This window comes from Physeter macrocephalus, unplaced genomic scaffold (assembly GCF_002837175.3).
Source record: "Physeter macrocephalus isolate SW-GA unplaced genomic scaffold, ASM283717v5 random_400, whole genome shotgun sequence".
NCBI lineage: Eukaryota > Metazoa > Chordata > Mammalia > Artiodactyla > Physeteridae > Physeter > Physeter macrocephalus.
The window spans coordinates 1-18,931 of record NW_021145686.1 but is presented as its reverse complement, the minus strand read 5'-3'; the positions used below and the strand labels follow the sequence as shown (position 1 = coordinate 18,931).

At 55.0% G+C, this 18,931-nt stretch overlaps 1 protein-coding gene across 1 annotated transcript; it reads left to right on the top strand.

Moving 5' to 3' along the window:
- Window positions 1-962: 962 nt before the first annotated feature.
- On the top strand, window positions 963-18,931 carry FAAH (fatty acid amide hydrolase). The gene is made up of 16 exons (XM_007130514.4): window positions 963-980; window positions 1,803-2,403; window positions 7,859-7,972; window positions 10,297-10,431; window positions 10,638-10,771; window positions 10,851-11,057; window positions 11,307-11,347; window positions 11,577-11,701; window positions 13,364-13,489; window positions 14,020-14,117; window positions 15,270-15,369; window positions 15,647-15,687; window positions 16,413-16,452; window positions 16,953-17,061; window positions 17,629-17,774; window positions 18,245-18,931. The coding sequence occupies exons 2-16, from the start codon at window positions 2,209-2,211 to the stop codon at window positions 18,371-18,373; spliced, it is 1,740 nt and encodes a 579-aa protein (XP_007130576.1). The 5' UTR covers window positions 963-980; window positions 1,803-2,208; the 3' UTR covers window positions 18,374-18,931.

Sequence of the window (18,931 nt, the reverse complement as noted above, 5' to 3'; positions counted from 1 at the left end):
GTTTTGTCTCGAGGAATGCTGTGGTGTTGAATTACAGATGCTTTTCTGGTAACACAGGTGGAGCCCTGGAAACCCAGCCCCACTGGATCCTCACATCCGCCTGCTCTTCCATTCCACGGTCTCTGCCTCCAGCTTTCCTCTCCCCATCCTCCTCCACATTGCATTTCCAAAACATTTGTGTCACATCTCTGTTTAAAATAATGAGTCAATGTTTATTGAGCTCTTACAATGGACCAGGTGCTGTTCTAACCTCACTTAATTAGCTGAATTAACTCTTTTGAATTAACTTCCCTCGAATTAACTCATTTAATCTTCACAATTCTATGAAGCAGTGACTATGATTATCTCCTATTTTGCAGATAAGGAAACTGAGGCACAAGAGGTTAAAGTGATTTACTGAAGGTTACACAGTAAGTGGCAAAGTTAGGATTTGAACTCAGGGAGTCTGGTTCCTGAGCTTGGGCTTCTCAGGTCAGAAAACCCCTCTCTGTAGGTCTCTAATAATAACAACAATAATATACTGATTAACATGCATGGATTGCTTTCTATAGGCTAGTCCCAGTTCTGGCTGCATTTCATGTATAAGCTCATTTGGTTCTTACAATAGTACTAGAGAATTGGCCCGGGGGCGGGGGTACTATTATCCTCATTTTACAGGTAAGGAAACTGGGGCACAGTCACACAACAAGGATGGGTTACCAGACACTCCAGCTCCAGAGGCAAACTTTAAACCACTGTGCTATCTGGCTTTCCCATGGGCTATTCAGCCTAAGGGCCCAGCATCCAAGGCTCTTTGGATTCATACCACATGATCTCTGCATTTCCACCAAAGCATGTCTTTTGTTTCTTGGTCTATGCATGTTTTTTCCTTCTCAACCAGACCTTGAGCTCCATAAGGCCTGATTGAAGATCTGGTACCTACTTCAGTTTCCCCAGCTCACAGCAAGGATCTCACAGACTCCTCCTAACAGTCTTGCAAGGTAGGCATTCATCCTTTTACAGGAAAAGGCACGGATTCAAAGAGGTATAGACAGAACTGGATGGACAGCAGTGTTTCAGCAGACAGAGTTTTCCAGCCACAGAGCACTTTCCCACATCCCATCCCACGAAGCCTCACTTCCAGGGGCAGTAATGGTAGTACTGCTTGATGGTTAAGAGCAATGGTTTAGGATCGGACCTGAGTTTGAATCCCCACTCAGCCACCTCTGTGACCCACAGCAGTCATTTGACCCCTCTTGTCCTCAGTTACCTCATCTGTAAATGAGGATAATAAAAATGCTTTCCTCATAGGTCTGTTGGGAGGACAAATGAAATAAAGCACATAAAGTCCTGTGAGAGAGGCCTAGATGGGAGAAGTATTATGTGTGTGTATATATAATCCACCCACCCCCCTAATGAAGGGTGTCAGGTCCCCAGACAGAAGCAGTTATTTCTGTTTCCTGAGTGTGAAATCCAGAAGGGCCCAGGACTGGAAAAGAGTGACCCTGGGAACGCCAGTCTGTGGGAGGTGGCTGAGCAAAAGGACAAGTGATGGGTGCTCTGGCCTTGAAGAAGAGCCCAGGGAGGGAGACACCGGGTCCCAGGGTGGGGAGGAGAGGGGGCAGCAGGTGGGCTCCCTGAGAGGAACATCCTGTGCCCATCTCTGCCTGGCACCCCAAAGCCCCACGCAGGGGAGAGGTGGGTGCCCTGTAATGCACCGCCCAACCCAAGGTTCTCCAAGGAAGATGCTGCTAAACTGTTTGCGGGGATTAAACAGGTCCGGGAGCTCAACCTATCGCTGCTGTCCGTCCTATTTCCCGCAGGGGCTCTGGCTGGACCGCATCTTCCGGGCGTTGGGGCTCTCGGGTGCGTCGGGCAGAGGTTGGGCCGGAAGGGGGCGCCGAAACGCTGCTACGCTCGAGCTTCCGAGGGCGCCCAAGGGAATCGGGTGCTCCTCCCGCTCCGCCTGGCCCAGTGCGTGAGGACTTGGGGAGCGGTCCTAGCCGAGCTGCCGCGCTTGACCTTGACGGTTGCGCTTCACCGGCCTCTGGCCGGCTGCCGGGCAACAGCGCGCCGCCCCGCGGGTCTGCGGCTGCGGCACCGCCCCTCCCTCCCTCCGGCGCAGGCGGGCGCTGGATCCCAGGGTGATCCAGGCCGGGTTTTGCGAAGAAGTCCGCGCGTGCTGATTCCTCATCGGTTGCCCTCGGCAGCGGTCGGCGGCGGGAGACCATGGTGCTGGGTGAACTGTGCGCCGCGCTCTCCGGCCCCTCCGGGGCTACCCTGGCTTGCTGCTTGGTGGCGGCGGCCTTGGCCCTGCGCTGGTCCAGTCACCGGACGGCGCGGGGCGCGGCGGCCCGGGCACGACAGAGGCAGCAAGCGGCCCTGGAGACCATGGACAAGTTGGCGCAGCGCTTCCGTCTCCAGGTGATGGCCTGGGTTGGAATCGGGGTCAGGGGGAGGGCCTGGGGGTGGTGGCTGTACTTTCAGCCGCCAGGGCGCTCGGAGGGGCGGGCAGCGGGCAGCGCAGGTGTGTGGGCAGCGCAGGTGTGTGGACAGCTCAGGTTCGTAACTCTCCAAAACTCTTCTCACCGTAATGCATTCCGTACTCTTTCTGAGCCAGGTGGGGCCTAGGGTAGGAAGGGAAACGAAAGGGACAGGGCAGGCTGTCGAAGGCTGTCGCGCACTGGGTCAAAGAGGAGCTTTGCTCTGGTGCCAAAGAATCTCAAGATCACTATTAGGACTCTAAAACGCAAGTGTGAGAACCAATAGGATGCTCGGGTTTAGGACTCTGGAATCATAAAGTGATGGCCAAGGGCATCTGGAGAGCTTACAGTTCAAACTCATTGATATGTGCTTGAGGATGCTAAGAGGGAGCTGGGGAGGGACTTGCCCAAGTCCACAGGGAGTTACTGGCGGAGCTGGACCCCTGCCACCTAGGCTGTCGAGTCTGATGGGTTATAAGCTCTTTGCATGAATAGGTTTAGGTGGGTGATCTGTCAACAAGATTTTCTCCTCTGGATCAGCTCAGTGTGTGTATAGGGGCGAGGGAGAGGCCTGGAAGGGGAGGCTTTCCCTCCAGGTGTATGACACACTGGACCCAGTTCCAAGTCAAAATGCTGAACTCAGTTCTTACGTGCTGAGGGAGGGAAGACTTGCCCCGAGTGTTTGATAGGATTTGGATCTGACAGGTGGGAAGGCATTCCGGATAATGGGACAGCACGAGGCAAGAGCTGGAACTAGAACCCAGATACCTGGTGGGACCATCCAGCCAAATTCCGCTAGAGAGGAGCAGGGGAGAAAGATTAGGAAAAGAGACCCTCGCCTTGAATGCCAGGCCCTGGGTATGGCCTTGATGGCCGTGAGGTTTTAGCTGGATGTAAGCGTATGGATTTACTCCACACCATTCCTAGACCAGGAAACGTCATATTTGTTTATTTATTGAAATAAAAATGTATCTGGTTCCAGCCTTCACTCATCAAGCTGGCTGAAAAGTACACAATCAGTCAGTTTTTAGGTATTCAATCCAAACTGGTCACTTTCCCTACTTGAGCACAGGTTTATCACTGTCTGATCCTCTTTCTCTGGCTGACCTCCTTGGTGCCCCGCTCAGGGATCCTTGCAGTGATCCCAGGCTCAGCCTAGAGACCCTCGGCTGCTCCTGAGGCTCCAGGTCCTGTGCAGCTGGCTAGCTGAGTTCTGCCAGCACCGAGGGCTGTGTGGAGGCAGCTGTAAGGATCTGCCCACAGTTCATGCCTACAGGACTCCCGTCCTGGTTGCAAGGAACCCACCAGCTGGTAGGGGTGTGGGGTGGTAGAAGGGTGGGTCTTCCCTCACTTCAACTCCAAGCATCAGCATCTACACAGTTTCCTTCTGGAGCAACAGCCTTTCATTATTTTTAAGAACCGACTCTTCAAGGGTAGAGGCTTTGGCCTTGAAATACCAAAAGCTGTTGAAACAGCCTCCATGGGGCAGAGCCTCGCCTCGGAACACCAAAACTTGGCTCTTGCAGATGGGAAAGCAGGGAAATCACCTTTTGGTTTTCCAGTGATTGGGAGAAGAGAGGGAGAACTATCTTAGGAGCCTCAATGTGTTGAGCAATCAGCAAAGAGGTGAGGTCTTCGTGACAATAGCTTTGGGAATGGGTAGGAGGTGGGCAGTTTAGCTGAGCTCATCCAGGGCCTTGGGACGGGGCCCAAGGTTAGTAGGGCCCTGGATGAATACAGCAGCTTGTAGTACAGCTCCTGCCTGATAGACCGCAGGAAAGCTAGTTGGGACCCAGATACCTCCTGTGTCCTGAGGTGTTGCTGGAGGAGGGGGAGTACTAAGCACCTCCTGAACATCGCAAGATGGTTCATCTCTCTCTGGACTCTAGAGCAACCATAGAGTAAGGTGTATTTCTTGTATTCTCTGTTGACTGTGTGAGGCTTAACCTGTAACATGCCCATTTGTTGCATTTGTTACCACCTTGCCCCCTGAATGAGTTTCAATATCCTTTCTGGACTGAAGAGAGGGACCACCATTGACAGAATATTATGGCTGGGAGAGCCATCCCAGAACACCTGCTTATCCCTCTGTGCCTCCGCACCTGTAGTTTTATCCTGAATGCCCTTCCCACACATCCCTTACAAGCCCTTTTGTCAAAATCCCACTGGATTACAAATGCCACTTCCTTCAACTGGATCTGACCTGTAGTTCCATCTCCTGGCGTCTCCAAGACCAACTTGAAGCTGATTTTAAAACAAAACAATTCAATGAATAACTTGAAGAAGAGTATGGTTTTTGTTTCGATCAGTATCAGTGGCCTACATGATCAAATGGAAGAGATATCTTGAAATAGGACAAAAGCGATTAAAAAAAAACCCCATGAGTGAAAATAAAAAAGACTTGAAGGACAATCTAGGATACCTGAAATTAGGACAGTAGGTGGTTCACAAGGAGAAAAACAGTTGGAGGAGGGGCAGTGATTCAATGATAGCTATAGTATCCTTTGCTTGAAAAAGTAGTCATACAGATGGCCACAAGCTTGGTGAGACGTTATTTGTACACTTCCCTGCATTCTCCATACTAATTTTTTTTTAATTTATTTATTTATTTTTGGCTGCGTTGGGTCTTCGTTGCTGCGCTTGGGCTTTCTCTAGTTGTGGCGAGTGGGGGCTACTCTTTGTGCAGTGCGTGGACTTCTCACTGCGGTGGCTTCTCTTGTTGTGGAGCACAGGCTCTAGGGCGCGCGGGCTTCAGTAGTTGCGGCATGCGGGCTCAGTAGTTGTGGCACACGGGCTTCGTTGCTCCGTGGCATGTGGGATCTTCCCAGACCAGGGATTGAACCCGTGTCCCCTGCATTGGCAGGTGGATTCTCAACCACTGTGCCACCAGGGAAGCCCCACATTGTGGGTTTTTCACAGACATTTTTTTTTTTCCTGTGAGGTTTCATCAGAAACTGTTAACTATGGTTTCCTTTTCAGAAGAGGGACTGGGCAGGGTGGCCCTAGAGGTGGGGGGAAATGTTCACTTTTCATTCTGTATGAATGAAAATACGTCACTAGGGGTTGTTTCGTGTGTTGGTGGGGAGATCATGGATCCATTTTTCTTTTTTTCCTTCTTGTAGCTCCCTGTATTATTTTAAAAAAAAAAATCCCAAGTGAGGGTTGTATCCATTTAACAAATTCAGGGAAGAGGTAGAGTGTTCCTGATATTGAGGCCAGGCTTCAAAGGCTGTGTGGTGTGTGTGTGTGGTGGGCGTTCAACTCTGGGCATGTGGTGGGTGTGAGGGGGCCATGTTGCACTAAGGGGGTTCAGGGGAGTCTGACAGGACCACGGCTTGGAAGCATCTCCTGGAGCTTGTGGTGTGAAGGAGACTTTAAGGGGAGAGGCAAGGTGGGCTTGGCCTGGCCACAAAGCTTGGGCGGGGCAGCCGGTTGGGGCCCCTGTCTGACCCAGGAGAGAAAGGATGTGCACTGGCAAGGGTCTTGGTAGAGGGGACAGAGAGGTGGACATTTTCCAGAGCTACTTAGGGGGCTTGGTGACTGGATGTGGGTGGGAGGGAGAGGGGGGGAGTCGAAGATGGAGGGCAGCATCCTTCCCTGAGGGAAGAGGAGCCAGTGGAGAGGGGTGCAGAGGCACCGAGCTCAGGGGAACGACACAGGGACAGAGGGAGTAAAGGGAGTAGCCCAGCAAGTAGGTCTGAGCTCAGCTGGGTCAGTCGAAAGATGATGATCTGGAGGCTGTGAGATAGGCAGAGGGCCTGGAGTGGAAGCCATGAGAAGGAGTGACTTCTCCCAGAATCAGAGAGGGAAGAAGAGGTGCCAGAGGAACCTCCAGGAGCCTCTGTCTCTCCCCGCGTCTGGCTCCTTCTCATGCTTCAAATCACATCTGAAATGTCACCGCCACCTACCTAGCCCATGAGTCATTCCTCTTTTCTTTCTGTCACAGACTCCGTTTATCCTTTCTCACACTTGCCGTGATCTGTCCATTCTTTGTTAACTTGCTGTCTTTCTTTAAAATAATTTTTTGTCTTTTATTCTTTTTCAAATTCTTTTCCCAATTAACTTGTTTGTTTTCTTGAAGGTAAGCTCTGAAAGCAGAGACTTGTCTGTCTTGGTTATCTCTACATTCACAGCCCTAGCTAGTCCTCAGCACATAGTAGATGCTCAGAACATGTGTGTTGACTGAATGAGTGGATGGCAGAAGTAGTGGAGAGGTGGGAGGGAACCCCGGGGAGGTGGGTATGTCTGTGCCCAGAGGAAACTGATGCGAGCCCTCTGAATGCCTCCATGAGACCTGGAGCAGACTGAACAGAGTCAAGTGTTTGTTGTATTTGGCAACAGGAAGTCCCTGGTGACTCTGGCAGGAGCAGAGGAGGGTAGAGATGAGATGTGGTGCCTGCAACTCAGATGTCCTCCTAGCCCTATTTACTAATTAGCCCAATACCCTCGAGGGGGAAGACAGTGGATGTTTGCAGGCAGGGGCTGACCCCAGAGACTCTGGGGGCCTTCGAGGCCTGGCAGTAGGTGTCTGATCAAACATCCCTTCTCCTTCAGAGAGCTCTTCCCTGACCACTCTCTACCTGTGTGCCGCCCACTCACAGCATCCATTTTATTTTCTTTATTTCTTGCTATCTAAAATTCTTATTTACTTATGAATTATTTGCTCACCCCCAACTCTGCATGTTGTGTAAGCTCCCCCAAAGCCTGGATGTGACTTTTTTGTTCACTGCTGTATCCCCTTGCCTAGCATGGTGCCTGGTACGGAGTAGGTGCCTAATGCATATCTGTGGACTGAACAAAAACACCCTCTCTTTTGGATGTGGCTCCAGCTCCAACCCTAACCACCCAGGGCAGGGTTTTCTTATTTCTGCCCTCCCCTGACAAGGTGTTGAGTAGATAAGTGCAGGTGGACAGCCAGTGGGCAGCCCATGCTGAATGGGCAGAGAACTATAGTTTATCTGTAAGTCCTAGGCAAGGTACCTCCCCTTGCTGAGCCTCAGTTTCTTTAGCTGTGCAATGGGAATGGTAGTAAGATTTAATCCAAACATGGAGCACATTGGCATGGTGCCTGGCACACAGTAGGTAGTCATTGGTGGTCCCTGTTAGTAATGGTCTAATGATCAGCCTGGGCATGGCATCTCCCTGGACCCCCCTCAGGTAAGCTTCTTGAAGAGATAGATCTGTATTGTCCACAGGTGGCAAGGGCCTGCCCAGGCTGGACCACATTTGTGGTGTCAGAGCTGCAGCTTCGGGTGGGCACATCTGTCACGGGTTGGCAGGTGACAGTGAGCACGTGCTTGGTAGGTGTGGGGATTTGGGGGCATGGGCCACTGGTGTCTGCTGCAGGCACATGGGGCCTGCGGGGAGTGGGGGACTGATTCGGGGTGTCTCCCCAGAACCCTGACCTGGACTCAGAGGCACTGCTGGCCCTACCTCTGCCTCAACTGGTACAGAAGCTACACGGTGGGGAGCTGTCTCCGGAGGCTGCTCTCTTCACCTACTTGGGAAAGGTAAAGCCTGGGAGTGACCCTGCTCCTTCCTCCCCTTTCTCTGCAAGGCTGGGAGGAAAACCTGGCCTGGACTTTGTCCCAATGAGGGCCGTGGTGGTATCACAGTGCCAGGGAGGTACTGTGTGTGTGTGTGTGTGTGTGTGTGTGTGTGTGTGTGTGTGTGTGAGAGAGAGAGAGAGAGAGAGAGGGAGAGAGGGAGAGAGAGAGAAGAGAGAGAATGGCTCTGTGTGTGTATGCGGGGAGTGGGGGGAGGGGCGGGGGGGACACTGAGCATGTTGTCTTAGCTAGAAACCTGGCTTTTAGCCCAGACTTCCCTCTCCCTCCCGCCCCCACCCCATCAGTCACCAAGTCTGGTCTGTTCCCTTCCTATAGCTGTCTCTAGTCCATCCCCTTGTCTCCCCATCTTCAGCCACCCTGGTCCTCCACCACCATCTCCCTCTGGGACCAAGCGCCAGCCTCCTGGCCAGGTGCGCTCTCAGCTCTTCAGCATCCTCTCTGGCCAAGGCCTTCTGTAGCTTGGGGCATCAGCGGCTCAGCTGCTGGCAGTTCCCTGGCACCCAGCGCCTGCACTGGCTCGTGTGGGGTTCCTTTTACCTGTGAGGCTCCTCTTCTTGCCCCGCTCAGTGCAACAGGCTCCCCCGGAAGAGTCTTCAGGGCTCAGAGAGGAGTCTCTGGAGTCTTCCAGGAAGCCTCCCGGGACCCTCCTCCCCTCCCAGCCTGAGTTAGGGTTTCCTCTTCAGTGTTCACTTTCTAACAGCACATTTCTCATCACATTGTAGGGCTTGCCTTGTCTTTCTCTTTGGTGGACAGAGTCTTATTTGTCTTTGCACCTTAGTGGTGAACGCTATGTCTTTTATATAGTAAGTGCTCAAGAAATGTGTTTGAAACAAAATGAAAGAAGGAATTGTGCTTTGTGAGTGTGACTTGTCTATATATGCCATAGCATTTTTTTAAACATCTTTATTGGAGTATAATTGCTTTACAATGTTGTGTTAGTTTCTGCTGTATAACAAAGTGAATCAGTAATGTATACATATATCCCCATATCCCCTCCCTCTTGCGTCTCCCTCCCACTCTCCCTATCCCACCCCTCTAGGTGGTCACAAAGCACCGAGCTGATCTCCCTGTGAGATGCAGCTACTTCCCACTAGCTATCTATTTTACATTTGGTAGTGTATATATGTCCATGCCAGTCTCTCACTTCGTCCCAGCTTACCCTTCCCCCTCCCCGTGTCCTCAAGTCCATTCTCAACTGCGTCTATATTCCTGTCCTGCCCCTAGGTTCTTCGGAACCTTTTTTTTTTTTTTTTAAGATTCTATATATATGTGTTAGCATATGGTATTTGTTTTTCTTTTTCTGCCTGACTTCTATGAGTGTGACTTGTATCTGATATGATTTCTTGGAAGAGAGCATGTGGTAGTGAGTGGGACCCCTAAGCAGGTGGACATGAGTGCCAGGGTGACTGACGGGTGTGTATGAGAGTGGTGTGAGTGACTGCAGCTGAGAGGGGGGCAGAGAGGGACTGTAGAGAAAGGACTGGACACCCCTGGGCCGGGTGCACTGAGAGGACACACAGTCTCAACAGCCGGGGTTGCTTCTAATGAATCAATGTCCCTGAAAAAGCTCCTGCCCCTCTTAATCATCCTCAGAGAGCATTCTGGCTACAGATTGGCCTCCTCTCTTTCTGCCCAGGGCAGGAGACAGATTTCACGTACCTGAGCGTGGCAACAGGGCCACACCCATGTTCCTGTCAGTTGCTGTCAGTCAGCCCCTCCTCCTTGAGACTTGATTACCAGCTTCAAGGGTTCCTGGGGGAGGGGAGGCTTCACCTGGGACCTTCTGGGGCAGAGGAGCTGGGAGGCTCCCTGTGCGCTGGGAGGCTGTAGCCTGGGTCTAGCCCTGCCCTGCACTGACTCCCAGTGTGACCTGACACGGGGATCTGCCAGCCTCACTGGGCAGAGGGTGTGGCTTGGAGGAGGATGGGGTGGGGGGCGTGGCCAAGGGTCATCCTCCTCCCAGCTCGGCCTCTGGGGGGCGTCTGAGGTCAGTATCTTGCCCCTTTGAGTGCCCTGGTTGTGCCCTGGCCCTGGGAGTACTCTCTCTCTCTATCCGTTTTGGAGTTGAAGGCCAGAGACAGCCAGGGTGAGGCTGGAGCCACATGTCCCTAGTGAGGCGAGTGCTGGGCCTAGGTTATCCTCTGTGCCCTGGGTCATGTTTCTGGTTACCCTTTCCCTGGGTGGTAAGGGAATTTTAACACAACTGAAAAAAAAAAAAAGAAAAGCCAGCCTCACTTTGTTCTTGCATCCATTTCTCTCTCCCCCAGGCCTGGGAAGTGAACAAAGGGACTAACTGTGTGACTACCTACCTGGCAGACTGTGAGACTCAGCTGTGCCAGGTCCCAAGGCAGGGCCTGCTCTATGGCGTCCCTGTGAGCCTCAAGGAGTGCTTCAGCTACAAGGTGTGCCCTGCCCCAGTCCCTGCCAGCCAGCTCTGTGTCCTGGGTCACCCTGGGCCCTCAGAGGAAGTACCAGGTCCAAAGGCCTGGAGAGGGCACCATGGGTATGCCCTGCCTTGGCCTGTGGGGTGGTGGTGGGAACAGACCCTGTGCTGCTGAGGCGCCCCTGGCTCATCAGCCACGTCCCTCTCGCCCATCCCTCCTTCTAGGGCCAAGACTCGACACTGGGCTTGAGCCTGAACGAGGGGGCGCCGGCAGAGTGTGACAGCGTGGTGGTGCAGGTGCTGAAGCGGCAGGGGGCCTTGCCCTTCGTGTACACCAATGTCCCCCAGTCCATGTTCAGGTTGTGTCTCGGGTGTGGGGTAGGGGCAGGGGCACCGGTGCCAGCGTGACATGGGCTGACCCTTTTCTGCTTCCTCCAGCTATGACTGTGGTAACCCCCTCTTTGGCCAGACCGTGAACCCATGGAAGTCTTCCAAGAGCCCAGGTGGCTCCTCAGGGGGTGAGGGGGCCCTCATTGCGGCTGGGGGCTCCCCACTGGGCTTAGGCACCGACATCGGAGGAAGCATTCGCTTTCCCTCTGCCTTCTGTGGCATCTGCGGCCTCAAACCCACAGGGAACCGCATCAGGTATGGTGTAGGCGGTCAGGGGAGGGAGCTTCTGAGTCTCTTGCTGTGTGACCTTGGCCTAGCTTCCCACCTCTCTGGGCTCCAGGCAGAGATTCCCTGACTGGGGTTTTGCTGGGAGGTAGTGTCACAGCACCACAGTCCTTGGTTCCTAGCTTCCAAAGTGGTGAGAGTTGGGAGCTGCTGTATGGATGTGGGGTTGCGCAGAGGATGGCCATTTCCCATTGCCAACATCTTGTGTTTCTTATCCAGCAAGAGTGGCCTGAAGGGCTGTGTCTATGGACAGGTAGCAGGTGAGGTCTGTGGTTCCCTCTATGCCCTGGAGGAGGGGGGTCTGCCTGATCCGCCTCTGCCCCTGCCTCTCCTTGGGGCAGTGTTGGGCCCCCAGGCCACTCTGGGTCTGAGTTCCTACTCCTTGTCCCTGCTCACACTCCTGGGCCACGGCCCAGCCCTTGCTTGGACCTGGCCCCAGATCCGCTTGGGGCTGGGTGATCTCTCTTTCCTCCCCTCCCTGCCCCACAGTACAGCTCTCAGTCGGCCCCATGGCCCGGGACGTGGAGAGCCTGGCGCTGTGCCTGCGAGCGCTGCTGTGTGAGGACATGTTCCACCTGGACCCCACCGTGCCCCCCCTGCCCTTCAGGGAGGAGGTGAGCCGGGGTGGGGGTGGGCATGGGGTGGATTCAGGTCTCACTGGTGCTCCTGAGCCCAGAGAGCAGTCCCCGCATTGCAGCAGGACTTGGAGGCCCTGTCTCCTGAAAACCACCTCCGCGGGGCCGGAGGTGGGGGGGTGGTGAGGGGGGTGGGGGGGGACGGGTGTGTGTGTGTGTGTGTGTGTGTGTGTGTGTGTGTGTCTGAGGCCAGCAGCAGCACCTCTGCAGATAGCCACGAGATGGCGCCCTTGCCTGCATTTGGAAACCCTGAGGCTTTCAAATTGGTGGGCTGGAAGCCAGAGCTGAGGAAAGGCCCACCTTCCAGCCCAGCCTGGGGGCTGTCATTGCGGAACAGGACTGGCCTCGAGGCTAAGAACACCTTGAGAGAGCACTCCTGTACCTTATCTGTGTTTGATCCCCGGTAATTAGGATAGCCTTTCCTATAGTATTCATGTCCCTATCCCCAGCCTCCAGAGGGATGCTTGGCGCGTAGGCTGAGTGAGTTAAGGACAGTTAAAAGCAGAGCTGTGTCCCTCCCAGAGAAAGCTGGGATCTGTGGGCAGTGTCAGATGCTGGCTCCCCAAAATATCGTCAAAACAGCCTGTTGATCAGATAAGGCTGAGTTTAATGCTTTCTGTGGTGAGAGGGAGTGCTGCCTCCACAGAGCCTTAGCAGCATGGGGGAGGGGCGAGAAGTTAGGATATTGAAGTTGGTTTCAGGTGGATATTTCAGTGTGGGGCATTGGTTAGGATAGGGTACAGATCATGATGTAATAGGTTAGGACTGATGGATACAGCAAGGTGAGGATTCTGAGGAGAGGGGTTCAAGGAGTCTTGGAGGATAAGCCGTCATTTGGTGCTTCTATTGAAGAATTGACGGGTCTTTTAAGAATGACTGATAAAGTTATCTGTACTTTATGTACAACACATTCAGGAGTAGTCAAGTTAGATCGATGTGGGCAGTGGAATAGTAAAGCCATCTTAATGTAGACAGTAAGCTGTCTGTGTGATGTAAGCGCCATTTCTCAGCAGTCTGGCATTTCTCCCTACAGACCTCTTGCCCTCACCCAGCCCAGGTTGCCTTCGAAAGGCTGAAGGCCCTGGGGCAGGCAGGAGATCTGGGCTGGGGATGGGGTGAGCTACCCCTCCTCAGCAGAGGAGATGTTCTAAGTGAAACCAGTTGTTCAAGAGCCCCTTCCTGAGAGGAGGGGAGGAGGGGAGGCTCCTGTCCTGAGGTCTGGAACAATCTATTACGGGAGCCAGGACTAGCATTCTCGAAACAGGCTGTGGAGAGCCTCGGCTCAGGATGCAGGATACCTGGCTTCCTGACCTAGTGTTGTAGCTCTGCCCTGACAAGTGGCCTTGGCTGAGTCCCAGCCCCCCTCTGGGCCTATCTCCCTATCTAGACCTGAAGCCTCAGTTTCCTGTAGGACCAGTGGGAATCCTCATTCTTGCTCTGCCCACCTGCAGAGTCATTGTGAAGGTGTTTTGTGAAGGGGTCAGATGCAGAAGGGGCTGGCCTCACTGGCAGTCAGTTTTCGGGGGATCTAGGGTGCAGCCTCAAAGCTGCGTCTGGGGCTGAGTAGCTGCTCTGAGCTCTGGGAGCCCTGCTTGGGCCCACCCTCTCCTGACCTGACTGACTCCTGTGTGTTGCCCCCAGGTCTACACAAGCTCTCAACCCCTGCGTGTGGGGTATTATGAGACTGACAACTATACCATGCCCACCCCGGCCATGACACGGGCCCTGCTGGAGACCAAGAAGAGACTCGAAGCTGCTGGCCACACGGTATGGAGGTGGGAGCCCACAAGTCCTGGCATCGCCCCTCTTTCAGGGAAGCCTTCCTGGTACCCATGGCTGCCACCCATCCCTGGCATCCTTCCACCCTGATTGTTTTGTGGTTGGGAATGGGAATTCGGTCCCTGGGGGACCAGTAAAAAGGGGCTGATCAGAAGTATTGGGGTACATGATTGATGGTGAGCTCACCCCTGTGCTGGGGATGTGTGAGCTGTGAGCTGCATTGGGAGGGCCTCGTCGACCACAGACAGGGGTGCACAGCTGTCCAGAGGTTCCTGGGGCTCTGAGATGGCAGGGGATGTTCATCTGAGACAGGCTTATGTGTGGCTCCAGACTTCTCTCCTGATGTGCATCTTACAGGGAGTTATCACGGGCCAACAAGGCCACCATTGTGGCTCCAGTGAAGGTACCATGAAGGCAGGGTTGGTCCAGTCCATGCTCGGGGCTGCCTGGGTAGCATGGGGGTGGTGGGACCCAAGGGTTTCTAGGTCTGGGAGTCTTACACTCCTCAGTCCCTGCAGCTGGTTCCCTTCCTGCCAAGCAACATACCCCATGCTCTGGAGACCCTGTCGACCGGTGGGCTGTTCAGTGACGGTGGCAAGAGCTTCCTACAGAACTTGTGAGTGATGTTGGGTTTGGAGGTCTGTGGTGGGATCAGGACATGGGTAGACCCAGGAAGAGCAGCTGGGTGCTGTAACCCCGGGGACAGGCCAGGCTGGGGGAAGATGGAGGACAGACCTCAGCTGAACGTGATGAAGGTCTGAGCATTCTGGGTAGGGACCTTGCCACCCCTCTGACTGCAGGCTGAGCCCAGCACTACCTTGCCAGGGTGTCTTTGGAAAGATGCCAGTGCAGGGGGAGGCTGGATTGAGCATCCATGGCCTCATCCTGAGCTGAGCTGGCTAGGAGGTGGGAGGTAGGCAGGGAGTTGCCTATCTGTTTGGGAAAGATTGAGAGACAAGGGTAGGGTCAAATAGGAGGGCAGGTGTGTAGATGTCATTCTGTGACTCCGGGCTCTTCTGACTTGAGCCACGTCTTTCTCTTTTGAGTAGGACCTCAGTTTTCTTGTCTGTAAAGTCAGTAGGTTGGACCAGACCCGCTTTAAGGGACTTCGCAGAGCTCATGTTTAGAGAAGCTGGTTCCACTTGGGTGATTTCAGTCCTTAAAGGTTGACACGGGCAGAGGACAGGCCTGTGAAGGTGCCTCCTGGGGACATGCCCAGACTGACTGGACTTCCCCCAGTAGCTAAGTATGGTCCAGGCTTTAGCGGAAGGGGCTACCCCTCACTCTGGTCCTGGGAATGAGGCTCCAGGATCAGCCGCCTGAGACCTTTCCCTGAGATCTAGAGCAGAGACAGCCTCAGAGAGTAGGATCACGGTGCCCACTCAAGACTGCGCCACTCATGCCTCCAGGCCAATATCTGCATCCATGGGGGGAATGCACTCAGTATCACTCCCTGGCCAGGGAGATGCTGCCTGTAGTTCTTATTGCTTTAAGCTGAGTTTGCCAGGGAGGGAGACAGGGAGTCCTGCCTTGGGGAGCTCCATTGGGTGTGGGTGGAGCCCAGGCATCCCAAAGGGTCTGCAGACACAAGCCACATGTTGGAAAGGAGAGGCTGAGATGAAGGGGCTGGAGAGTGTGGCTGCCGGAGTCTGGTGAGGAGGGAGGTAGGCAGAGTCACTGAGTAGAGACTGGGGGATGCAGTAGGTGGGGGTGAGCCAGGAGGGATGCCTGGGGTGGATGTGTCTGGACTGGACCCTTTGTCTCCCAGCAAAGGTGATTTCGTGGACCCCTGCTTGGGAGACCTGATCTCAATTCTGAGGCTGCCCAGATGGCTTAAAGGACTTCTGGCTTTCATGCTAAGGCCTCTGGTGAGGGCACAAGGAATAGAAGGGGTGGGCTGGGCCGGGCGGGGGCCTCTGGGGCTCTTCCCCCCTCCCCTTAGCCTCCTCTTCTTCTCAGCCGTCACCCAGTCTCTTCTCCTCCCCCATGCCCTTTGATCTTCAGCTAACATGCATGCTGAAAGGGGTGCTGACCCGGGATGTGGGGGAGGGACAGAGGGAGGAAGCACGGGCAGCTTGGCCTGAAGAAGGTTATTGCCACACCTGGCCCAAAGCTGAGTCACTGACTGTGTCGGTCCTTCTGCAGCTCCCAAGGTTGTCAGCCTGTCTCAACAGCATGAAGTCTCGGTAAGAATGTTTCCCATGCCCAGATGCTTGCACCCCTTTTCCCCTGACCTGGGTGCAAGTGCTTTCCAACCGGAAAAGATGAGAGAAGTAGCTTCTGAGGCTGGAAAGGGCCCAGGCAGGGTGGCAACCTCTGTGGCTTTCGAGGAGGATCTTGAAGATGTCTTAGCAAGGTCCAGGAAAGCGTGGAGAGCAAGGACCTGAGGGAGAGCACGGGATGGGAGAGGGTGGAGAGGAGAAGATTGCCCTGGCTGGGCATGGGTGGAAAGGCCCAGGAAGGAGCTGGCAGGCGGCAGGAGCGGGGGATGCCGGGAACCCCTGAGGGGTGCTACTCTTAGAGATCAGACTGCACCACGCCCTCTCCTGCCTGCCCCTCAGTGGCTCACGCCGGAAAAGCTGGGAATAAATTGTCCCATTCTCAGGCCCTGACATCTTGTGTACTTGCTCCTTCTGTTACCACCAGGCATTTAGGACCTTGGGTGGCTCTGGCCTCTCCTGTGCCCTGGGGGTAGCTAGGAGTCAGGCCTAAGTCCCTCTTAGGGACTCAGTGGGACATGAACTTAGGGATTAGAACTTCTGCCCTGCGCTACTTTCCTCTCAGAGTGCCCTGGAATTGAGGAGGGTCCAAGGAGGAATGAGACCTGGGAGGTGTTGAGAGTAGGGGTCTGATGTTGCTAGCTGCCATGGCTGTGGTCATCATGGTCGGTGACCTCACTCCCTCTGTCCAGGTCAGCTGGAAAGCTCTGGGAACTGCACCACGAGATTGAGGTGAGGCCAGAACCTCTAGACTAGAATAGGGCGGGTGGGGGATGGAGTTGCACGGGGCACCTGTGTTGGGGTCTCTCGGCCACTGGTCCCACTGGTCCCCTGGAGTGGCCCATCGTTCTCCCTTCCACTCCCTGGATTGGGCCGCTTGGGGACTGACTGCTGTCAGACCCCCACTTGCCCGGAGACCCGCTCCTAGGGGCCTGGGTCAGCCTGGGGCTCCTGTCCTGGATACCTCTTTGCCACTCTGGTGCTGCCTGTAGCCAGCACTCCATGGCCCTGCCCTTTTAGGAAGAGTGGTGTCAGTGGTTCTGTGGAGCAGTTGATGCCCCCTGAGAGCAGCCCTGTCTGAACACCCCGAGGTCCTCCATCCCACTGTGGTTCAGTTCACATCCGGGGCAGGTGCAGGGCTAGAGTCACCCCAGCCACAGTGCCTGCGTTGGAGAGTCCATGTAATGGGCCGGGTCTGAGTGCTTCCCCTGGTGTACGGGTATCCTCCCCAGGTGTACCGTCACTCTGTGATTGCCCAGTGGAGAGCAGTGGAGCTGGATGTGCTGCTCACCCCCATGCTGGGCCCTGCTCTAGACTTGAATGGCCCAGGCAAGGCCACAGGTGAGGCTTGCAGCCCCATCACAGCCCTGTCACCTGTCTCTTCTCTTCTATGAGTTCAGCCCTTTGCCTGGTGGGGCTGCTGGGAGGTAGAAGAAGAGGAGCCCTGTGGGTGGGTTGCACCCCTGGGGGAGGACTCCGCCCTTGAGAGGCTCACAGTCTGGTTGGCTGGAGAGATGGGAGTCATGTGGGATGCCTTGGGAGGGAATGAGCTCCCTGTCCTCGGCACTACTCAAGTTGGAGATCTTGTTACAGAGTCTATGGTTTTGGGAGGTGGTGTTTGAAGTCCAGGTGGGATTTAGATAAACCAGGAAAACAGCAACAACAGTCCAGGTCGGGGGAAGCTGCAGGGCAGAGGCCCAGGGCAAGCTCGTCAGCGGGCTCTCCAGCCTGCCCTGAATCTGGATTTCTGGGCTCTGTCACTCTCACTCAAGTCTCAGCCCTAGGAGAGAACCTCTCCCTGTCTGTGGAGGCAGGGTGCCATTTCACAGGGTGGAAGACTGGGGCTCGGAGAGGACAGTTGTCATGAAGGTCACCTAACCCGCTCCAGCCACATGTGCTGTGTCTCAGGGGCCGTCAGCTATACTCTGCTCTACAACTGCCTGGACTTCCCTGCGGGGGTGGTGCCTGTCACCACGGTGACCGCCGAGGACGAGGCCCAGATGGAGCATTACAAGGGCTGCTTTGGGGATACCTGGGACAAGGCGCTGCAGAAGGTAAGTCCCTTTTCCCCTGGACTCACACCTGCTCCCCTTCCTCTAGTGGAGGAGACAGTATAAACACGAGTATCCTTGTCTGTCTGTCTTGAGAGCTTGTTTGGAGGTTCTAGCAGGGCAGCGCAGCTACTCGTATACCCTTGACCGAAGAACGGTCCTCCTCCATCGGGGAAGGTCGTCCTCTTCGACCGAGCGTGCAGCTTCGGGAGGGACACACATGGAGTGGTGAGGGAGGAAGGGGACACCCGCCTAGCCAGCCAGATCAGCCAAATCAACCCTGGTGATCAATGGGGTGACAGATGTCACAGCCAGATCGCCCTCACATCCTCTTGTCTTTCTTAACGCAAGACCCCTAAAGACTACGGGCTGGCCCTCCTGTGCTGCCCCTCCTCTCCAGCTGGGGTGCTTCCTGGGCCCAGGGTGGGGTCCTGCCTCGACACCTCCCATCCTGATGCCTGTGTCCCCTGCAGGCTGTGAAGAAGAGCGTGGGCCTGCCTGTGGCTGTGCAGTGCGTGGCTCTGCCGTGGCAGGAAGAGCTGTGTCTGCGGTTCATGCGGGAGGTGGAGCGACTGATGACCCCTGAGAGGCAGTCATGCTGACTGCCGCTGCCTGGCCCTAGAGGGCCTGAGACCCACTGGAGCCACGCCCAGCGGAGTCAGGGCACAGCTGCCACCCTGGAGGAAGTGTTCAGCCTGGGACAGAGGCTTCCAAGTCCCTCCCCATCGCCCCTGCAAGAAGCCCAAACCCGCTGAGTCTGGACCTCGCTCCCTCCCCTTTTCCCCTCCCTGCCCTGACACCCCCAACATGGCAGCCAGTGGGCATGACATGGGCGAAGGCCCACTAACAGTCGAGAATCGGTTCCTGGTCTGTGTCCTTTCTGGAAGTCATCGTTAGGGCACTGAGGGTTGGAGACCCGACCTTCTAGAACCTGACTCCAGCCACATCAGTCTCCTGCTCCAAAACCTCCTCTGGTTCCTGTCACTCGCAGGATGGACACAGGCTTCTCAGGATGGGCGATGCGGCCCCAGCACTTCACACCCACCCCTCCCACCCCCCTTAGACTAAGCCCTACTTTGTTAGACATTGTCTTTTCTCTTCTCCTTGCCTCTGTTGGGAATGCCCTTTCTGTTCCCCTGCCATTAAATCCTCTGAGGCCC

Excerpts from the sequence above, each read along its gene's own strand:
- FAAH (XM_007130514.4), top strand. The coding sequence starts at position 2,209 with ATGGTGCTGGGTGAACTGTGCGCCGCGCTCTCCGGCCCCTCCGGGGCT. Across the intron at positions 16,453-16,952 it reads AACTGCACCACGAGATTGAG|GTGTACCGTCACTCTGTGAT; the intron begins GTGAGGCCAGAA and ends TATCCTCCCCAG. Across the intron at positions 17,775-18,244 it reads GGGACAAGGCGCTGCAGAAG|GCTGTGAAGAAGAGCGTGGG; the intron begins GTAAGTCCCTTT and ends TGTCCCCTGCAG.